At 32.9% G+C, this 23,118-nt stretch overlaps 1 protein-coding gene across 2 annotated transcripts in view; it reads left to right on the forward strand.

The window, feature by feature from the left end:
- Positions 1–19,252, forward strand: part of LOC148612877 (xanthine dehydrogenase/oxidase-like) — a 62,767-nt gene extending 43,515 nt beyond the window's left edge. For both annotated transcript variants that reach the window (XM_088594743.1, XM_088594744.1), the window contains 10 exons: positions 3,358–3,503; positions 5,552–5,633; positions 7,117–7,341; positions 8,658–8,732; positions 8,931–8,983; positions 11,369–11,489; positions 12,488–12,574; positions 13,391–13,558; positions 14,114–14,281; positions 15,192–19,252. In XM_088594743.1, coding sequence (XP_088450869.1) covers positions 3,358–3,503; positions 5,552–5,633; positions 7,117–7,341; positions 8,658–8,732; positions 8,931–8,983; positions 11,369–11,489; positions 12,488–12,574; positions 13,391–13,558; positions 14,114–14,281; positions 15,192–15,239 — 1,173 coding nt within the window. In that variant the 3' untranslated portion in view covers positions 15,240–19,252. The remainder of the gene's footprint in view (positions 1–3,357; positions 3,504–5,551; positions 5,634–7,116; positions 7,342–8,657; positions 8,733–8,930; positions 8,984–11,368; positions 11,490–12,487; positions 12,575–13,390; positions 13,559–14,113; positions 14,282–15,191) is intronic.
- The last annotated feature ends 3,866 nt before the right edge of the window (positions 19,253–23,118 follow it).

A 23,118-nucleotide genomic window follows, 5' to 3' on the forward strand; every position in this document is an offset into this window, starting at 1 on the left:
ATTTTACCCAGAAATATATGGATCATGGCTTGTCTGGCTATCTCCTCGTACAATTTTTGAACTACATCTAAAATATTTTACAGGATGTTTTTACACATGATGAAGGTGTGCATGGTCAAAGGATTTTGATTTTGGTGAAATATTACGGAAATTGGTGAAAGTTAGACTTAGTTATTTTCATCAGAAATAGGGCCATATGGCTTGTATGGCTGTCTCCTCCTGTAGTTTTTGAACTACATCTAAAATATTTTTTGCTTGATGATTCTACACGTAATAATGGTGTGCAAGGTCATAGGATCTTGATTTTCATGAAATATTATGGAACTGGGTGATAGTTGGACTTCGGAATATTACAGAACTGGGTGATAGTTAGACATTGTAATTTTTGTCAGAAATATATACCAAGCAACAAAGTTAGGGATTTGTTATTGGGGGTATTGACATTTTTTATGTGTCCGTCAGTCCGTCCATTGGTCCTCTTTTTCTCATCGCAACTAGTCTGACCCTACCAAACAGAATTTCATGACACTATATGGCCTGGATAAAATATGTAAATATGCATATATTTAGGAATTTCTGATCCCCAAATTGATCCCCAAATTTTTTCAAGTTACGATACTGGAACAGTTTGTCACTGCAAGTCTTGGAAGGATTGAGCTGAATCAACATACCATGAGTATCACTTTCTGAATCTGCAAACCATGTCTTCATACAAAAATATACATGTTCCTAATTTGGCAAATCTAGCGAGTCCATCAGAATAATAAAACTATTCAAATAAGTTTTGTAAAGAAAAAATATACTGAGGAATTATAATACGATCAATAATAAAAATTAATGTTGCCATACTCATCTTTCATGTTTTTTTTACCCTCCAATTCTCATTGGCTTATTAGAGTTCAGGTTGTTTTCTGGGTTTGTCCTTAATGGATGATGTATCATTGGTCACACTTTTTCATTTCTTGATTATGACAGTATTGTTATGGTTCAGTGTAATAAAACATTTGTTGACTGTTCATTCGGGAAACTGTAAATATATTATCCCTTTATAATGACCTTGAAAATTTTCGTTGTTTAGCTTACCCACAAAAACTATGAAAATTGGTACCTCACGAACAATAGTACTTTCACAGTAACTTTCTGATTGGTTGGTTCACTTTGTATAAGTTTAAAATACTTCAAAATAATGTCAAACCTTTCTTGGTACTGCAATCACAATAGAATTAAATGATGTGTAGCCTCCTTTCCAAAAAATAAGTCTAAAAGTCTAAAGTTAATACCCTTAAGTTATACCCCACTTCGAAGGAGATGGGGTATACTGTTTTATCCTTGTCTGTGTGTCTGTCTGTAAATAATTTTTCCATCACAGTTTTCTCAGCAGCTAATCATTACAGTGGCTTGAAATTTTAACATTTTCTTCCTTAGGGTATGCCATATGGTGGGATCCATTTTCAGAAAAATTCCACAATTTCCTATTTTCCAAGGACTTTGTTTATTTTCCTCATATCGTGATTGGAAGGGGGGTCAACACTAGTGCACATTTGCTCACAGATTTCTTGTTCAATAAGTTTCACTATTTTAGGTTCTTTTAGAAATATATAGCAGATAAGAAAAAGCGACCTTGACATAATGGATAAATTCACAGTATCTGCCCTATAAAATTAATACTTGGTGGAAGTACATTGAAATCTATATTAACACAGAATAGTATGAAGACCTGTCTACACTTTTAAAAGTCCTGTTATATTAATTCAAATGTATTTAAAACCTTTATAAATCAAGTACCTGTCAAAACTGGAACAAAGTCAACAAGGGGTTCAGTATGACAGGTTTTGCTGTATAAAGACTCCTTTTAGGAATTATTTTGCTTGAAACTTGTCTATTTTTCATACAAAAAATACCTTTTGATATGAAATGCAAGACATCAGGAAATACCATATAAGGTGAAGTACATGTACATGTACAAGCACAACAAATAGTATTAATGCAGAAACAATCATCAACCAAACTGTTTCTGGGTTATAGACAACCTCAGATAACTTTAAAATTTTTGCATGGTCCTTTTGGCTTTGACTTAACATGGTTCGATTGTATATTACTTGAAATCATGTGTATTTTCCTGTTTTTTACCTTTTCTTAAAATAGCTCTTGGTAGAGATCCCTCATACTTTGCAAGAAATAATTCCAAATCATCTTCCAAATATATGGAAGAAGATGTTTACAAAATGCTGGAATTTTTAATCAACAGCATATTTGTCCAGTGTGGTGGACATGGTTTTCACAAACATTCGGCATTCCAATGGGAACAAACTGTGCTCCTCTACTTGCTGACCTATTCCCTCACTCTTATGAGGCTGACTTTATAGCTGATCTGATCAGAAAGAAAGAATATCATTTAGCTAGATCCTTTATTCTCAGTTTCCGCTATATAGATGTTGTATTGTCTTTAAACAATCCTAAGTTGGGGGATTTGATACATTGCATCTATCCCAAAGAACTTGAGATAAAGGAAACTACAGACACTGAGAAGTCAGCCTCATATCTTGACCTACACGTAGAAATCGATGGTAAAGGAAATTTATGGATCAAACTTTACGACAAACATAATGACTTTTCATTCAGAATTGTCAACTTTCCTTTTATCTGTGGCAACATCCCTTCAGCACCTGTGTATGGAGTGTTCATATTACAACTCATGTTATGTTAGAGCTTGCAGAGACTATGCAGACTTTTGGTATTGCGCTAGAATTCTAACAAATAGGCTTCTGGAGCAGGGTTACGTTGCTACAAGATTGAAGTCATCACTACAAAAGTTTTATGGTTGTCATCATGAACTCGTGGATCATTACAGTGTATCCATCTGTGCCATGAAAACTGATTTGTTCAATGGGTCTTCTTTTTCCTTTCCTCTTTCGTCTACCCCAGACTTGACTTTTTATGAGCAACTCATAGGGTGTTTCTAGAAAAGCAGAGAACGCTTACCCTACCTCTGCACCTGGTCCATGCTCCCAGTTTTTAGTGGAGTCTTAGTTGCTCATTTGCTTTTGTTACTTTGTATGTATGATTTTAGTTACTTTATATTTTTTGTTGTGTATGTGTGTTTTCCTTGTCTGGTCTTTGTCCCTGAATTGCATTCTTTGGATTACCACTATAACCTTGGTTCCCTTGATTACTCTTAAAAATCTGTTATTTTCTTGATTAGCTGAGTTATATTAAAGTCTGTTTTGATGAATAATTACTATTGCCTTTAAACTGCAGGTAAAAGTAATACAACATTAAATGAAAAATATCACAACTTTTCTAGTTTTTCAAATATCTGTTTCTTCTTAATTTTCTAAAATCAAGTATCCTTTTTAGATCAAAGAGGTTAATTTGGCACAAGAAGGTGATACAATCCTTTCCAGGATGAAATTAGATGGTATCTATATGGACCAATGTTGGTCTCAGTGTAAACAACAAGCAGATTTTGATACTAGACTCAAGGAAATTGAGAAGTTCAACAGGTATGCATGCAATATCTTTTTTTTTTGTTTTTTGACAGGGTTGCGCTCAAGACTGTCAGTCAGTCTGGGGGACAGGGATGGAAAATATTTTCATTATTGCCCTTTTTTGACATTTTTTTACTATTTTTAGCTCACCTGACCAAAGGCCATGTGAGCTATTGCCGTCTGTCATTGTCCACTGTCATTAACAATTTTTCAAATCTCTTCCCCTCTGACACTACTTGACCAATTGGAATCAAACTTTGTACTAATGTTCCTTGGTGTATTCTGTGTAGAACTGATATAGGGATATTTGATTCGTTGAATAACATGGCCACCATTACTAAAATAGAACATATAGGTCAGACAGTAGTTTTTCTCATATATCTCCAAAACCGTTAGATTTAGCCAAATTCTTATATGGTAAAAGTGTTCAGCATGATGAGGTCTATCTGTGGTCAAATTTCCATGCCTTTTTCCACCTTTTTTTGCTTTTTTGCTATTTTTAATGATATTTCTTTCAAAAACCTTCTTCTTTGACACTACTGGATCAACTGGAACCAAACTTTGTATGAATGTTTCTTTTGGGTATCCTGCATAGAACTGCTGTGGGGATTTTTGATTCATCAAAAAACAAACAGTAGTTTTGCATATATCTCCAAATTCATTAGGTTAAGCCAAAGTCTGATATGGGATTGAAATGTTAAGCATAATGAGATCTATCTGCATTAAATTTTTTTTTTGTATTTGTTAAGCCATGTTGGAGTTATTGCACTTTTTCATAGTTTTTTTGCTTTTTTGAATGTTATTTCTTTCAAAAATCTTCTTTTCTAAAACCATCGGACCAATTAGAACCAAACTTAGTGTGAATGTTCCTTTGTGTGTTCTTCAGAGAATTGATGTGGGGATTTTTGATCCGTCAAAAAACGTGGCTTCCATTATTAAAAATAGAAAATAGGGGTTAGACAAGTTTTTTGCATGTATCTCCAAAACCATTAGGTTTAATCAAACTCTGACAGGGTTAAAGTACTTAGCGTAATGAGATCTATAAGCAGTCAAATTATTGTGTTAATTTGTTTGGCCATGTTTGAGTATTACCCTTTTTTCAATACTTTTTGGCTCTGTTTAATATTATTTCACTACTTGACCAATTAGAATCAAACTAGGTATGAATGTTCCTTAGGGTGTTCTGCATAGGTATGAGGGTTAGGAATTTTTATCCAAGAAAAATTATGGCCTCTTTTACAATACTATAAGCGTACTAACTTTTGCGATGTACCATTTTTTGCTATTTTCGTGGTGGACAAAAAAAGTGTGAAAAATAGTACACACGACATTGATTTTTAACACTAAATAAGGCTAATCATTTTTTTGAATCTGTGAATATGCTCAGTCGCCACTATCACGAGGACAAATTTTGATTGCCACTGGAAATAGGGAGAGCCCTATGGTTCCTACTGCGGGAGAATACCACAGTAGGGTTCTTTAATGTGTGAGGAACATTGCATCTTTCCCAACATGGTGCACCACTATGGTTTGCGGTCAGGTTTTCCGTATTATAGCCTGACGCCAGGGGTACCCCATTCCACTACCTGGGGCACACAACCCAGTTGCTTTGTGGGCAGAGCGCCCTAGCCCTGAGCACTATTTAGTCGCCTTTTACGACAAGCTTAGCGCTGCTGCAGGCCTATTCTTTTAACACCCGGACCTGCACGGGGCTACAGTAATTGAAACAAGTGAGCTATTCAGGCTCTTTAGAGCCTCCAGTTTGTCTTTTGTTTTGCGTTTTCCCAATGAATTATTCTATAAGTGCTGTTTTAAAGTTTTGAATACCTCTCACTTTTTTCTCTATTAAGCTATTTTCTGTTTAGGTTCAATAGTTTTTCAACAGATATCTACCATTTTATTTTGTGACGTTCTGTACAGATCTCATTGTTGATAGAAAACAGTACTTTTGAAATATTTTTGAAAGCTAGTGTAGGGTATTGACTTTAAAGTTTGTATTACATTAAGAATCTTTGTGCTGATATTATTCAGTATTTTAACTCATAGTATGAACATTTTTCCAGTGAGAACTCCTGGAAGAAAAGAGGTATTGCCATGACTCCAATTGTTTTTAACCTTGGGTATCCAGTTTCATTGCTGAATCAGGTACTGTGAATTAATCATACTACAGTTTTTATTGTTTATATCCCTGCTCTGTGAGAGAAGAGGTTATACTGTTTTACCTGTGTCTGTCATTTTGTAACAGATTTCTCAGCTTCTATTGGAGAAAATGCATAAATTTTTGGTATATTGCTTTTGCATGATGATGTTTACCGTGTCTCCCCTTTCCAAATTCCTGACTCATTTACTTCCTGTTTACCAATCGACTTAATAACTTTTTAGGTGATTTTTGTAACAAATTTCTTAGCTACTATTGGTGGGAATTAATGCTTAGATATTTGGTATATTACTTTTGCATAATGACTGTACCCTGTCTCCCTTTCAGGTTCATTGCTCATTTACTTCCTGTTTACCTACTGACCATATTTTGAGCTTCAGTAAATCACTGGCTGTTGATATTTTATACAAAGGTTCATATGGATATACTTAATTATGAAATGCATGTTTGTACTAGTATGACATCTACTTCCTGTTTGTCAAAAAAACAAACAAACAAACAAAAATGGAATATCATAAGTGGGCCTTTGCTAATAAATTTCTTGTTTTAAATGGTTGAAAAATTTGCTGATTTTCCATCAGATTTTTGTTTTCTCATAATGCATTTTTTGTTACATTTATTGTGTGGATATACTGTATAGCAGGTAAATTTTAGCAGAGTTCTAATTTTGGCATATTTTAGCACTTAGTCTTTCTTAAATTACAAAAATAAAATCTTCAACAGTATTTCCTCTGGGTCAAAGTCTTTGTAGTCTACTACTTAGCACCCACCAAAATTAAAAACATCAAAATATTTTGAACACCTTTTTGTATCAAAATTGCAAAATTTTACACACAATTATCTTGGCTCCCAATGAATGGATTTATTTTAAATTTTAGGTGTGGCTTTATAGAGACAGGGTATAACTTTTTAGCAAGTAAAGGTGCTGTCTCATATCAACTTAAAGTTGTGTGGGATTTCGCTATTTTTCATGATATGAAATGTCATAGAGACAATTTTCATCAGTTTTATGGAACACTTAAATGAGATATGGGCCAAGGTCGATATCTCTCTTATGTGTTCCATAAAACATGATATTGCATGCATTTTGCTGACTTTATTGTTTTATTACATTTTTCAGTTAAAATTTTAATAGATTTTCCATTCAGTTTGTGAGTTTCTCTTCATCTCAATTTTAACACAAATATTTTTAAAGAGATTGTATTTAGGCAAATGCCTATTAGATAATTGAACAATTCCTATTGACTCTGGTTATTTTCCACACAAAACAATATTAGTGTCAATGTAAACATGCAGCTGACATTAGCCGTGCTGTATCTGACCTGTAATCAGAACACCAAACATGCAATATCACAAAATATCAGTGTGTCAGAAATATAATGTTTAAATAGAATCTATAAAGTACAAAATGTAAGAATATGTATAATTTTTTGAGTTACATCTAGTATATAACAAATATTTTTGCTATAGGCTTACGCATTTGTCAACATCTATATAGATGGCACTGTATTATTGACACATGGTGGGATAGAATTAGGACAGGGTATCAATACTAAGATGCAGCAGATTGCTGCCACTGTACTTGGAGTTCCAATGTCAGATATTCTTACGGGAGAAACATCATCGAACATTATTGGAAATGCAGCAGAGACTGGTGGAAGTTTTGTTGCTGACACGAATGGATTTGCTGTTAAGGTCAGTTAAGTGTCAGTCTCTGTAAGAATCAGGCAGTGGGTGAAACATGGTATATAATAACCCACCATTTTGAACGTTTAATTTTACTAATTGCACCATCAGCATCAAGGAAAAGAGATAAGATTTTCCATATCACTTGGGTATATTGAGTTATAATTTCATTGAAATGCACTGAAAATGAACATTTCAAGGGAATAACCTCATTTTTCTAACATTCTTATTAAAAATTTCTGAGCAAATCCAGTGATGCAGTTATCAAATAATATTCTTTTCAAATGGAGAAAGCATCCGTGAGTGAAATTATATTGTCAGAGACATGCATGTTTCTGATTTTTTCCTATTTTGCTTGATTCTTACAAAAACTTAAACTTAAGATTTAATTGTTTGTATTATACCTGCTATATGTGATAATATACATTTACCATGCACTCTTGTTGGCTTGTGACTTGCTGTTTTCTTGCAGAAAAATAGATAAAGTTATCTAAGGTCTTGCCCAAAGTTATTTCAGGGAAGAAGAAACTGGTCACCCATTCAACAAGAGTGGTAAATGTATTTGGTATGTTCATTCACAGCATAAAAAAAAGAATGTATATTTATTATACTAAAAGTCAATATTCAGGTGACCTTTGGATTGTTCTTGGAAGTTTAGTATTTATTACCCTACCAGTGCACCTGGTCCATGCTCCCAGATTTTTAATGGAGTCAGAGTTGCTCATTTACTTTTGTTACTTTGTATGTATTATTTTACTTTATGATCTTAGTCGTGTTTGTCTCTTTTCCATGTCTGGTCTTTGTCCCTGGATTACATTCTTTTGATTTCCGCTAGAACCTTGGTTTCCTTGATTTCTCCTTTACATTTGTATGTATATTTAAGAACTACATTACAGTTTAGAATTACATTATATTTTAGAATTACATTACATTTTAGAACTACATTACATTTTAGAATTACATGTATTATAGGATTATATAGAGTAGGCAAGATAGGGTAGGTAAATGGTTGTCCATTAAAAAAAAAATGCAGCATGATGGATCTTGAAGCCATAATTATTTTTTAAAATATTTTTGTTGGTTTTTGAATTACATATTTAAATTTTAAATCAGATTTAAAGGCTACTTTTTTAAATTATTTTTCCTGACCCATTTCTGTGGGCCTGTCTGATACTTTTTCTGGTTTGACTGAATGTTTATCATAAGCCTCGTGTGTGATGCTCAGTATAATGTGTACCCATTTCATGGCAGTTGCTTTATACATTTTAGAGAACACAAATCTCTGAAAAAAACAGCATAGTAATAATTACAGATTTTATTTTCAGCATGCATGTGAAGCCTTAATGGAAAGATTAAAACCTTTCAAAGAAGCTATACCTAATGGTACCATGAAGGATTGGGTAAGTAAATAAAACTAGTCTGGATCAAGCATGAACTTTTAATTCTGTATCAAAATAAATATTTATTTTTTTCTGTAAACAAAGTTTGAATTACCATGTGTGTCTTGTAAGAACTGATTTTGATAATATTGACAACTTTGTTTAAGTTTATATGCACTTGTTCCTTCATAATGAAACATTTGACTTGTTTAATTATAGGCTGCTGCAGCATTTGCAAATCGAGTGAGTTTGTCTGAAATGGGACATTACAAGTAAGTTATCATAAGTATTCTCATAAAAAATACTGTCCTAGGATATATCACCATAGGATATATCACCTTATGAATGTGTTTGTTTGAAATTGAGCAGTTAAGGCTTTGAAGTCTTATTATCAGTGAGAAATTTTGGTTAATTTTGGTTTTTGACCTAAATATAGACTGTAGAAAATGCTGCTTGGTGATTTTGTGTAAGAATAATCAAGGGAACCAAGGTTATAGTGGTAATCAAAAGAATGTAATCCAGGGACAAAGACCAGACATGGAAAACAGACATACACAATAAAGAATATGACGTAACTTAAATCATACGATTTTGACAGATATTTGTCACTGAAAATCTGAATCAAATACATGAATTCATACTTATCATTTTGCTCTGAATGACCCCAGATTTGTCTCTGAATAACCTTTTGATGTCAATGAAACAATGTAATTTAAAATTGTGACGTCATTAATCTTTAAGTTGAAGGAGAATTTAATTGGATAACAACAGAACTAAATATTATTTTCGTCAATGGCATCCACAACTGTAGATATGTCTATAATCACAACTAGAAAGAAAACCAACCATTTTGAGATTTTATTAATCATCAGAACACCACATATTATATGTACATTGAAACCTGTCTAAACTGAATCATGAATAATCTGAAAACCTGTCTAATCCAGACACTTTTTAAAGTTCCATTAAATCAATTTAAATGTTTTTGAACCTTGAAACATCTGTCTATACTGAACAAATTTTAATTTTCAAAAGATGTTAGGTTTAGACAGATTTCACTGTATTTAACTTCCTGATTTAAAATGAATCTGATATTGTTGGTATTTAGTTCATGAAGTTTTTGATTATAGACAATATTTATTTGAGCAAACAAATTTACAATAAATGGTATGGCCAAATAAACTTATATGGTAGATTATCATCCAACCTTCACAAAAAATTTTGGGGCTAGTTAGAGGATTTTATTTTTTCCAGATATTTGCTAGGCTAATTTTGGCTATATGAAGTATTGATATGTTTCAAATCCATAGCCACATCAATTTCAGAGAAGGAACATCATTTTAGTCACCAAGAAATGAAACAAATCTCAATACTAGAAACTTACATGAAAAAATCCTGATTTTGAAAATTTTTTTTATTATACCCCCCTCATGAAAAGTGAGGGGTATATATAGTGATAGGGGTGTGTCTGTGTTATTTTGGTTCTTTGTTCATAACCAATATTTTTGTCAAAGATTCCTTGGCTTCTACCGGGAATAATTAGATATGTAGTATATAGCTTATGCATGATGACTTGTACCATGTCTCCCCTTTCTTGGTTTTTTGGTCATCTACTTCCTGTTTTCTGAGCGACTTAGAAGTTATACAAATGTGGTATTGGGAAATTTTGTGTCGCAGATTTCTCAGCACCTATTGGAAGGAATGATTAGATTTTTGGTATTTGGCTTAAACATGATGATGTGTACAGTGTCTCCCCTTTTCAGTGTTTTAGGTCGTCAACTTCCTGTCTTCCTAGTGACGTAGAATTTTTACATTTGAGTTATTGGGAAATTTTTCTGTCTCAGATTCCTCAGCACCCATTAGAAGAAATGATCAGATGTTTGGTGATATAGTGATTAGATGAGCTTAAAAGATATTTTTGTATACTGATTACAGCTTTGTATAACATATTGTCTAATTTATTTAAAATTTCTGTTATTAGCAAGAAACCATGAAGCCACTGATGACCTTCTCTCAGCCTTAAATAATTCAAAGGTTACAGTGTACATAACACTTTTAAATATAACAAAAATGGATTTTGGTATTATATCAAAGAGACAATGACCCAACATCACAATTCCATTGACACTGTTAAAGCCTAAAACTCTTCCTTTTTTCAGTTCTAAAATTACCTATCCTACAATAAGGATTTCTGTGTATATGGTTATTTTTGGGGGAGTGGGGGTATAGATTTAGTGAGCATTGCTCACAGTTGTTATCGTTTTGTCAATATTTTACGGGCATGAAGCATGCTTAATATACACTTCTGCAAAGGAAAATTCTCTGGTTTTACCTAAGCCATACCTTGTGGAAGTGTATATTGAGCATTCTCATAGACTTACTATGAAAGGGTCTTTTGTAATTCCTACTCATATCTAACCGGCTCAGCTTGTCAGTATATATATTTCAAAGCAGGTTCTGTTCTCGTCCTGCAATTTATGAAATATCTGCCATAGAACGTTAACAATACTCAATCAACCACTTAATCATACAGTAGCTCAAACATATTTTAATTGAACATAATAGCAAGAAGGATCTATAGCAAGAGTTACATCAATTTATGTTGTCTTCTCCAATATATGCTATTTACATCATGTATCTTTTTATGTCATTTCTAGACTTCCAGGGGCAGATACAAGTTATGACTTTAACAAGAGAGAAGGATTTTATACATGGTATTTTTCCCACAATGCAGCATGCTCAGAAGTAGAAATTGACTGCCTGACAGGAGAACATCAGGTATTTATGGCTAGCAATTTGAATTATACCCAATAATTACTCCTAACTCTCACTGCATGAAGAGTCTAACATATCTCTATTCTATTTTTGTTCAGTTTACCTTTTTATCAGCCAATAAGATTTCAGCTTTCATGATAGTGAAAGCATTATTTAATGAAGAAAAAGTACCAGGATCCTAAAAAGGTCACAACAGAAATTAGAATGAAGTGTTGTTGGATGCTACATTTAGTGACTGTATGGAGTAAGTACTTCATCTTATTTAATTTAGCTTGCTACACCAGTATGGTTGGAACCATCAGCCACTATTCATGCCCATAATTTGAACAATTTTGGTCCTTGTTGTATTTTAAAGTTCTTGAACAGATCCAAACAACTATTTGACTAATTACTGACTGTGTACAGAATAAATAGACAATGACCCATGATAAATATTTATATCTAACCCAACAAAGATTCGGGGTATAATGTTTTTGACATATCTGTTGGTCTGTTCATTTGTCAAAACTCCTTTTTGTCTGGATAGGGCTTCAATTTTATTATCAATTTCTTCAAATTTTTGTTAGTGGTTTGTAGCAGTAAATTTTGGATTGGATTGATTTTCACAGAAATTAGGGGGCCCACTTTTTTGGGATTGGGACTGAGTACAAAATCAATGATTTTTAGGCTTGTCGCCAGAATTGAACTTTTATTTCTCTATCAGTTTCCGTAAAAACTTTGGTGATTGCTTAGTTACATTAAATCTGGGATGGGATTGATTTTCACAGAAATTGGTCAAGGGGGACCACTTTTTATTTGGGTATAGAAATGAAGATTTTTCCAAAAGATTGCAAATGCGTTGGTATTTTGGATATTGTGAGCATCCTCGATTAGGTTAAATAACTTAATCAAGAATGAAAAAAATATGTTACTATCAAATCTTATAAACCACAAGGATTTGTAAATAAGTGGAAAAAATGGATTGTGCAAAAACTCTAAATTCTTTCCTTTGTATTTTACAGCTGCTGAAGACAGATATAGTGATGGACATTGGTAAAAGTCTAAACCCGGTAATTGATGTTGGTCAGATAGAAGGTGGATTTATACAGGTATAAATGACAAAAATTGTAGCACAAAGGCTGTATTGGTCTGATAGAAAGTGTATTTATACTTTTACTGACTGTATACCGGAACCCACTGTAGCGATCAAATAGAAAGTGTATTTATACTTTACTGACTATATCAGTCAGATAGACTTTGGATTTATACAGATAAAAATGGCAATCTTTGCAGAATAAAGATTGTATTGGTCAGATAGAAAGTGAATTTATACAGGTTTATCCCCAATAATGCTTGGATAGGCAAACCGACTTAATACATACTGAATATTACAGGTCAAAATTTGTATCACATATTGTTTCAACCTGAGATTCCTAAATCATCCCAAGGGCCACTGGTCTGTGGGCTGATATAGGCCGAGGGTTGATACACATGTCATACAGACTTTAATATGTCATGAAATTATAACTCGAGGTGCCATACTACACAAGGAAGGCTGGGATTAATTTTAGGAGTTAAAGAACTGTTTAGGAATTAGGAATCAGATAGAGATTTCAGTTTTGTCTAGACTATAACTTGATCACAAGTCAATGGATCTTGGAAAAGTTTTGTTTAGGATCTTGGATTGGTTTGTGTCAATTTTTTGGGTGTTGAAAAATTTCTTTGTTTCTGAGAGTCTTGAATTTGTGGACTGCTTCCATCAAAGTGTCTGGTTTAAACAGGTGTTTGATTTATTCAGGGATAAGTTTGTCCAGGTTTCACTGTATATACAAACAAATTTAGATCGGTTTACATTGTACACTTGCATCTTTAATTTTTTCTTTTCCTATGGTATGTATGTCTAACTGAACTCTTCTCCTTGACAGGGGTATGGTATGTATGTCTATGAAGCCATGTACTTAACATCCCAGGGTCAGATGAAGACTAATGGACCAGTCAACTATAAAATTCCTGGGGTCAGAAACATACCTAGGAAATTCAATGTCACCCTGCTGAAGGACAGTAAGATTGAGAAGAGTGTCTACTCCTCAAAGGTAATAACTAAACCCTACAAACTTAAATGTATAGTGGGAAAGTTTTTTTCTATTTTAGCAAGGTTAATATGAAATAAATTGGTGATCATTTAATTGATACTTCAATTTTTTTGTTTGGTGGGGGAATGTTTTTCCTGCTTTACTATGTATTTTACTGTTGAGAATGAGTAATCAAGGGAACCAAGGTTATTGCAGTAATCAAAAGAATGTAATCCAGGGACAAAGACCAGACATGGAAAATAGACATACACAACAAAGAACATAAAGTAACTAAAATCATACATACAAAGTAACAAAAGCAAATGAGCACCTCAGACTCCATTAAAACAACTGGGAACATGGACCAGGTGCACCAGTAGGATAAACGTTCTCTGCTTTTCTAGAAACACCCGCCAAGTTGCTCATAAAAAGTAGAGTCCGGGGTAGACAAACGAGGAAAGGAAAACCATGACCTGTTGAATAAATCACTTTTCATGGTGCAGATGGATACACCATAACGATCCACAAGTTAATAAGGCATTACATATGATTTTGTATATAATTATAAATATTCAGGGATTAGGAGAACCACCATTGCTGCTTGGAGTATCAGTTCATGAAGCTATACACGAAGCTGTAACTGCCGCCAGAAAGGATCATGGGATAGAAGGCGACTTTGTTCTTCCCTGTCCCGCAACTGTTGATAAAATCAGGATGGCATGCTCTGATCAAATCAGCCTACAAGTAAGTAAAGTATTGATATTATTACACCCCCATTCAGTGAATGGATGATTTATTGGAATTAATATTATATCCCCAAATCAGTGAATTGGTGGTTTATTGGAAAAGATTTCATGGAAAGACTTGAGAGTGTTTTTTCCTACCATGATTCACCCAACTGCCTGATTTTTACCGAGTACAGTACTTTTATTTTGTAATCACATATCATTACATGTAAATGTAAGGAGCACAGACTGTGGTAGTTACATTGAGCTTAACTCAGTTTCTGTTCCCTATTCCAGTATGATTTATTTTGTCATTGTCATGAGATGCCAGATAAAGTTTACACATGTTCTGTGCAAGCTGACTCTAATGTATGAGTATTTTCATTTTGTGTGCTTGTGGACACTGTCAAGATGGCTTTTTTTCTCACTAGACACTAGCAGGAATTGGTTTTTGCTGTTAAATGGACTATGTGGTGATTTTGTTGCATGGCTTTTAGGGTTGGAGAAGACATCTGGCTACATAAACTTCTGTGTAAACTTTAAATTTTGAATTTTCATTGATTTTGAAATAATTTTGCCAAGGAAAATATGTTTATAACACAAGTTCAAAGTCATCTTTATAATTTTTAATGTGCTCTCATTTATTCCTATAACCTATATAAAAAAAAGGTTAATTTAAACTAAGGCAAAAAAAAATGATATGTCTGCTACCTGCTACCCTACCTACCCTAGATATTTTATGGCAATTATAAGCTCTGTTAAACTCTACATTGTTTACAAATCAACTCAATGTATTTTTTTTTTAAAAAGTGAAGTAATTTCCCTACTTACCTACCCTATCCTATCCTATCCTATTTGTTCTTGTTGGTAACAGGAAACAAAATTATTATTTTTTTGGCCTAACTAAATGATTTTTTTTTTTATTTTAGTGTGAGAAGAAAATGGATGGATACAGAGAACTAAATATGATATTGTAACCTGCAAGGGAGACAATCCAGTGAACTATTTAATTACTAAATAATTGTACATGGAATGCTATGTGTATTAGTTTCTTTTTTCTCTTGCTAGTGAGAATTGGTGATAAGGGTTTCCTAACCATTTATAATCAGACTTGTTATATTCTTTTGAAATTTTGAAAGATGTTTAGGGCATTAATGAACCTTTTATGTTCTAGGGGGTTCCAACCCCAGAATGACCTGTGGACCTGCCACTGAATTGTAGGATTTGTTTTTATAAAGTGTTTTTTATTTGAAGTCTGTTATAGTGCTGTTCTAATGACAATTTTGTTGAAAACAAATCAGTCATGTATTTTTTTAATGTTTGCATTTTTAAACATTTTTAAAAGGGTAAGTTATTAACCAATATTTTTTATTATTCTCAGTTACTTCTTCACCTTTTATATCATTTCTCAAATATTTACAATTCAGAGTAACTAATTTTTCATGCCAAACCTGCACAACTTGCAATCTATCCTTTTTGGGTGTTTTTGAAAAACAGTTTTGTATTATGACTTTACTGTTCATATGTTTCACCTAAATTTATAGCTGCGTGTGTCCTCAATTGATTTATTATTGCATTTATTTCAGATTTGTATCGAACTTGTCTTTTGTTTTATTGCCAGTGACAAATTTGTGATATATTCATTTTAATTTAGTACAGCCATGTCCTCAATTGTTTTAATCTTGCTTGTGACAGGTTTATGTACACTGTTTAATTATTTATCAACATTCGTCCTCAATTATTTCAGTATTGTACACCTGCTTGTTACAGATTTGTGTATCTTATACTGTATGGTGGGTTTTGCTTAGTAATATAATATATATATAAAATCCCTGCCAAAATTACCCTCTGCACAGTATTTTAAATTAACTTTGTCCTCAATTGTATTGTTGCTTATTACAGATTTGTTTGTGATATTCAAGTAGCTCTCCAGCACAGAATCATGCAAAATGTGATGCATTGTAAAGGGTCGGAAAGCCTACATATTTTTATTTTTGATATTTTGTTAAAATGACCTAGTAAACGAAAATTAACATTTGGCTTTTCATTAAACGTCTGCTCTTAGGAGATATAAACTATAAAGAAAGAATCTTAAAGAATTCACAATAAAGGGATATAACTCTGTAAATGACATTGAAATACATTTGAACTATTGAATTTTCAATGTAAATTATCTCAAAATACAAGAACAGACAGAATGGAATGAATGATTATACATTTGATCAAATAGACCCATTTTACAACTTACTATAAAAAATAAAAATGTGTAGCCTTTTTGGATAAGTATCACATATTAAAGATTTTGTATATGATTCTTACAAAGATTGCTACTTAAATTTATATCACCATGTGTCCTTTGTAATCAATATATTCACTGTCAGTTATCATGTACAACCCTAGTCATTACACATGCTTCTGTTAGATGGGGTTCACAATAACAATAGTTACCGACTGGGTGGGGGGGGATGGGGGTGGTTATATTCTTGTTTGTTATATCATTTAGCTTAATTGAAAAAAATAGTTTTAATATATGATACATTGCAGGTAATTACTGGAGTATAAACCTAGCAGTGACTGTTGTTATTCCTTATAGTATGCATGACATTTTTTTTTAGTTTATATACTTTAAAGCTTGATTTAAGCTTATACTGTTGGTATTTTTTTATATTTTTTATTTTTTCTAAGGAGGTTGACCTAGGGTAAGGGACATAACTCTTGAAATCAGTGATACGATTTTATCATATTCATTTTTACCCAAGGTTGTCAAGCTTTCATTTGAAACAGAATGAAATCAGTCCAAGTTGCTAATAGGTATAATACCACTATTAAGGGGAACAAGTCACCTGCACATACCAGAAATTAGTCCATAAAAAGAAAGTAGTTCCTAGGATGCATTGTATATTTTTTGTGATTTAGCCAGTATATGCAAACAGGGTATTATCTGAAAGCTTATCATGCCAGGTACATACTGAATACAAGTTTTGAACTCTGAAGTAGAAAATAATTTGCAAGAGTCTAGATCTTAAGCCCATTGATTTGTCGAATTTCCAAAAGGAAGGTAGTATTTTCAGTACCTGTCTACTTTCACTTCACCGTTCTTTCTTAGAAGCCATTACAGGTATGCTGCAAATTTTATGAGAGAGTCTTTAAAGGGTCCTTTCTATGATAAAACCTGTTTAAGTTCATTTTAACAAACTTTAAAAAAGATTGGGACCTTGAAAATTGCTTAATTCAACATAGAAAGTAATGGAACTTTTAATAGTGGTTTTACTCCTTTGATGCTTACATAAGATTGATGTAAATTGCTGAATGTAAACATTAGAATGATTTGTAAGTGTTATGTCCCTTATCCTAGGTCTAACTCTTGAAAATGTGACCTAATATCTAGCAGTATAAGAATTGTAAAGGGCGTTTCTGTTTAATATTGTAAAGTGTTATACTGTCATGAACCACCAAGAACAGATAACAGCATTGTTACCTATAATAAAATGTGTAATAATGGTCATTCAATTAATGGAATACCAATCTGTTCCCTGAAGTTAATCAGGGTACTTTCTGTAGTACCCTTGTAGTAGTAGTTTTGCTTATAGCAACATCGAAAACTTCTACTAGACTTGTACATTTCCTCTGTATCATGGAAATGATAGCTTGGTTTATATCATTATTCTTTGGCTTGGCAACCATTACAGTTTATCACATTGAAATTTTTTAAACCTGTTTTTCCACTGAACTTCCATGATTAAAATTAACAGTTCTTATTTAGCTGTTTAATGCAATGTGTTAGTTAATAAGACTTCTACAAAATAAATTGGGTTATCTGCTGGACTGATATGGCTACCTCTATTTTGCTCTTCATGACAATTATACATTTATTTTATGTATTGTAAAAAGTATAAGTTATGTCTCTGTAGTGCTGACTTCCTGTTGAAGAATTTAATTGAAATTTTTAAGTTGTAGATTTATTCAATTAAAGATCTATGTTTTTTCCCCATCTACATTGGTTGATATCCTTTCATGTTTTTGGGTTGTTTTTCCATGATGTTTGTTTACAGGTCTGTTATATGCTTTAACAATTAAAATGCCTGATATTTTCCAAGGAATAAAAATTTATGGGTTTATACTAAGATCTAATTTAATTTTATTATTTTTGGCATGAGACTTACTCATTTAAAGAATTTTCTTAAAAATTGTGTGAATTTCATGCAAATTATGCCTGTTTGAAAAGTACATTGTCAGTTCAATTGGTATTTGCCATGTACCTAAGAGATTTCCAGCATTTTGTTTGCAAGATCCTTACAAATTATGAAAACTTGAAGTTACATGTTTGTTGCTCTTACTTGTATCATACAGAGGTATGTAACCACTACAGCAAGAAATCAGAGATGTGGCAAACAAACAATCATACCTAGTGAATTAAAATAAAATGAATTTTTATGACTTAAGTTATTGAAAAGGTGAGTTTCAAGTGTGAATTTAAATGGTTACTGCCAATTATTTCTATTTGAGGGAAATCTCCTTTTCAATGGGAACCAAATTTTGTGGATTGGCCTTCCCATGTAAACCACGAAAATTGGTACCCAACAAACAATATTACTTTCACAGTATTGAATATTAAACAGGTAAAAAGTTCAGTTACTTTATTAATTCATGTTTGATATATACACTTTGCTATGCTGTTTTTTTTGCTCAGTACAATATCTTTTAAATTTTAGTCAAAGTACTTTATGCTAAATGTGCATGTAATGCAGGGCCTAATTTAGAGGGATGAATGAGCAGAAACCCCTTGTTTGTACTTACTTCTCTCATTTGTCTGGCAGGGGGATGTTCATTGACAAAAAGTCACAAAATTGTTATTTTTCGAACAGAATTTACAAAAACTTCTCATTGTCACCGATGTCTATATTAGGCTGTGTAAATATGATGGATCATTAATCTAAAGCATTACAATGTGCATACATTAATCAGATGAATAAAATTAACAAAAAAATCAGTTTTTTGTCTCTTTATAGATTTTTAGACCAAGTTCGAGGAGGTACTCAGGATAAATTGCAACATATTATTTTCATAAGTTTTGAAAACACCTGAAAAACATGTTTTTCGGAGGTTTATAATTAGGGCCACCATAAAAACGTATGGAAAACATGTTTCAGCCTGACATATTAATTCATGAAAAACAATTGAATAAAAATCATGGTATTGATATGTTTTCAATAGAATTTATTTATGAAAAGAGTATGCATTTAATATGATTTCATGTATTTTTAAAGGCACAAAAATACTGGTCCTAAACGTATGTTTCCATTTGTTTTAAAACATATGAAAACATATGTTGCAGTTTTACTTGTGTATATGGCAACCATCTTGTACATCTCTCTCTCTATACAATATTGATATGCACTAGCAAGTAAGATGGTAGTCAGAGTTCCCACATCTCATTATACCTCTTGTATGTATTTTACTTGGTGTGGCCCTATTTGTATTTCAATGCAGTTCCTCTTCTGTCTTCCCTGATACCATTAGAGGTTGTTCTAGATATCAGTGCATAGAAGGGGTTCGAATCACTGAGGGAGCGACCTTTGCAGCCTCTTATCGATAGATCTTGTACGTTAGTGACAAACATTATCAGTCACCTATTGAATATTAGACAGATAGGAATTGATCAGTTACCTATGATTTCATAGTAGATATAAACACTGTTATGCTGTTTTTTGTTTTTGTTTTTCAGTACAATAACTTAAATCTAATTAATGCATAGATCGCTGAAAAGCATGGCTATATAAGGGATACATATTGTTTTTGTCGTTCGTCTGTCCAGCTGTCCGACAATCTATCCATCTATCTATCCATCTATCTATCCGTTACACTTCAAAGCGAATATCATGACACTCGGCTTGTAACAAGAATTACTTATACATGCATATAAATAGTAAATTTTGTGGGAGTAATTTATAATGCCCCTTTGAACTTAAAAAATACCAAAACTATAAACTACTGCCGCAGATTGTCAGTGCAGCTACTCTGGAGAATAATTTAATTTGGTAGGTAGCAAGGACATCTTATGAGTTTGTTCATGTCACCATGACATTTTTATGTTTTTGTTTTTGTTATTGTTTTTGTTCTTTTTTTTGCAATTGTATTATGTTATGACGTTGAATCGGGTAGTGGGTGATCAAAAATCCCATTATTTTGACCTTGTCAAATTATTGTTTTAGCCAGCAGAATTAAGTTAACAGCTAAGTCGACGGAAACCATATCTGTTTTTTTACCAAATTTGCCTAAACTCTTACACAGAATTGTACTTCAAATTTACCTGGGATATTTTATTTCAGTGAATGAACTATCCACAGCCTCATTTACACAAGTAAGCAAAACAGATATGATGCTAATGTTCTATATTCTGTTTTAATTCATTAGCCACATCACAATTTAATACTGGTAGTACATTCTGTATTTTGCTACATTATAAGCACCCTTTAATTGTTTACAAAGATGCTTATTAAATTAGGCCATCGTGTGATTGCTCACATTTGACGTTTTCCATATCGTCATAAAGGATCGTAGATTATAAAAAACTCGGCGTCACATAAATAACATACTGTTAAAATTTGAATAAAAATATTTTCTGCGACTTTATTGACACCTACGGTCGTTTAAATTGTCTTAAATGACTTGCTCATTCGTTAATCAAAAGAATGTAATCCAGGGACAAAGACCAGACATGGAAAACAGACATACACAACAAAGAACATAAAGTAACTAAAATCATACATACAAAGTAACAAAAGTAAATGAGCAACTCGGACTCCACTAAAAACTGGGAGCATGGACCAGGTGCACCGGTAGGGTAAGCGTCCTCTGCTTTTCTAGAAACACCCGCCGAGCGAAAGAACTATTTCCATTGTATCACGAATTTTCACGAAAATGTCAAACCATCCAGTGCAAAAAATGTACAATTTCTTTTAAAACTTAATTGTTCCGATGAAATTTAGAATTTTGTGATAAAAGTAAATTTTTACATCCCCTAAGTTAATATCCACAAATAAATTAAAGTACCTTTCATGTACTGTATTCAATTGATAACGCTCTATTTAAATAGCAGTTTTTTAAGAATCATTCATATTTTGTAAAAAGTGACACACACACACACACACACACACACACATTTACTTTATTGTTATCAAGGTGCTTTATTGATCTTTTTGTTAAATTGTATACGTTTTTATTCCGAACTGTCCGATCTTTGGAGATACTTCACATCGAAAATCTTTTAGTTTCAATTATATTGAAGCGTCATTTAAAAGAGTCATCATAAATTATTTTTATTTGTACAATACATTCTATATAACTCCAAGGGTCATAGGTAAAGTCACGTGTTAATTTTTATTAACCATAAAATTTTAAACAAAATATCGAAAATAGAAATATGTAGGCTTTACAACCATATATCACATTTTGCATGATTCTTAGCTGGAGTTTTACTTAAATCGTTCTCATTATAACGGTATTTAACCAAGAATGGACCCAGCTATCCAGTGATATGGGATATCAGGCGCGTAGCTGCTATCTCCTCGGAGGTTCGGGGGGGGGCAAAGACCCCCTACCAGGGCTCCGCCCTGGACCTGCCCCAGACCCCTGCCGTAATTTTGCCTACACTTCAATTTGGCCTCAGCTACGCGCCTGGATATGAATAATTTACGGTACTCTTAATGGTTTATATGTGAATGACTTGTTTTTATAATGTATTTCTGCAGGGTGCTGCTTTTATGGTTCCGCGTCAGCATTGTTTTTAGGTACCTGAAACGAGTTCATATGAGCTATTGTCATCACTTTATGCCATCAAAAACGTTTATATAATTAATTCCTGTGAGACATTTCAGCAGAATGAAATAAATATTTTCTTTTCAGTTAAAGTATCATTAGTGTGTTTTCTTTGAAAATTATGTGGATTGTACATGTAATGATCAAGCTCAACTATAAGAAATATGAAGTATGTTGAAATTGATGGAAAAACACTGGTCTACTCCTAATTTCGTTCCCTTGGCGCGCATCCGGATGTCAAAAGAATAAGCCTTCAGCCTCGCTAAGCTTGTCGTAAAAGGCGACTAAATAGCGCCCAGAACCCTGACCGGGGAATAGGGCGCTTTGCCCACAGAGCAACTGGGTTGTGTGCCCCAGGTCGTTCCACTGTAATGCTACATGCGTGGGTTGTCAGGCTTTAATAAGGAAAACTTGACCGCAAACCATAGTGGCGCACCGTGTTTGGGAAGAATGCCGTGTTCCTCGCACATTAAAGAACTCGGCTGTGTTATTCGACAGGATTAGGAGCCTCCACTTCGCTACAGGAGACTACAGACTCTACTTAATTCCAATCGAAATTTTGTCGACTTTATCATCCTTGAGTCCCATCCCATTTTTTATTTTATCATCTTTTCATGTTCGTTTCATCCCCAATTTCAACTTAACCGCCCGGCTATACCTGAAATATTGCTACGTAGGCGTTAAAAACCAATCAATCAATTAATCCTAGTTTTGTTGTTTTAATTTTTTTCTTAACACATATTATAATGTTATGGCCTAATTATTTCTATGAAAGAATTGTGTGCAAATTCATTTGTTTCGAAAGCGACATTGGTTGAAATGTCATATTTCAATGACAAATGTCATTAACTCAGGGTATCTATTCCACATTTGACACTTTGAATTTATTTTTATTCACACATGTGTATTATATTTTAGATTTCTTAATGTCTTTTTCTCAGATATTGGTCTATTACATTATAATTTAATTTCAGAAGTGACACGGTTTCTGATTGTATCAAAAATTTGGTTTATCATCTCATAGACCAATTTTTATAA

This window comes from Perna viridis, chromosome 7 (assembly GCF_037379345.1).
Source record: "Perna viridis isolate PV_CMFRI_1.1 ecotype Kerala chromosome 7, ASM3737934v1, whole genome shotgun sequence".
NCBI classification, from domain to species: domain Eukaryota; kingdom Metazoa; phylum Mollusca; class Bivalvia; order Mytilida; family Mytilidae; genus Perna; species Perna viridis.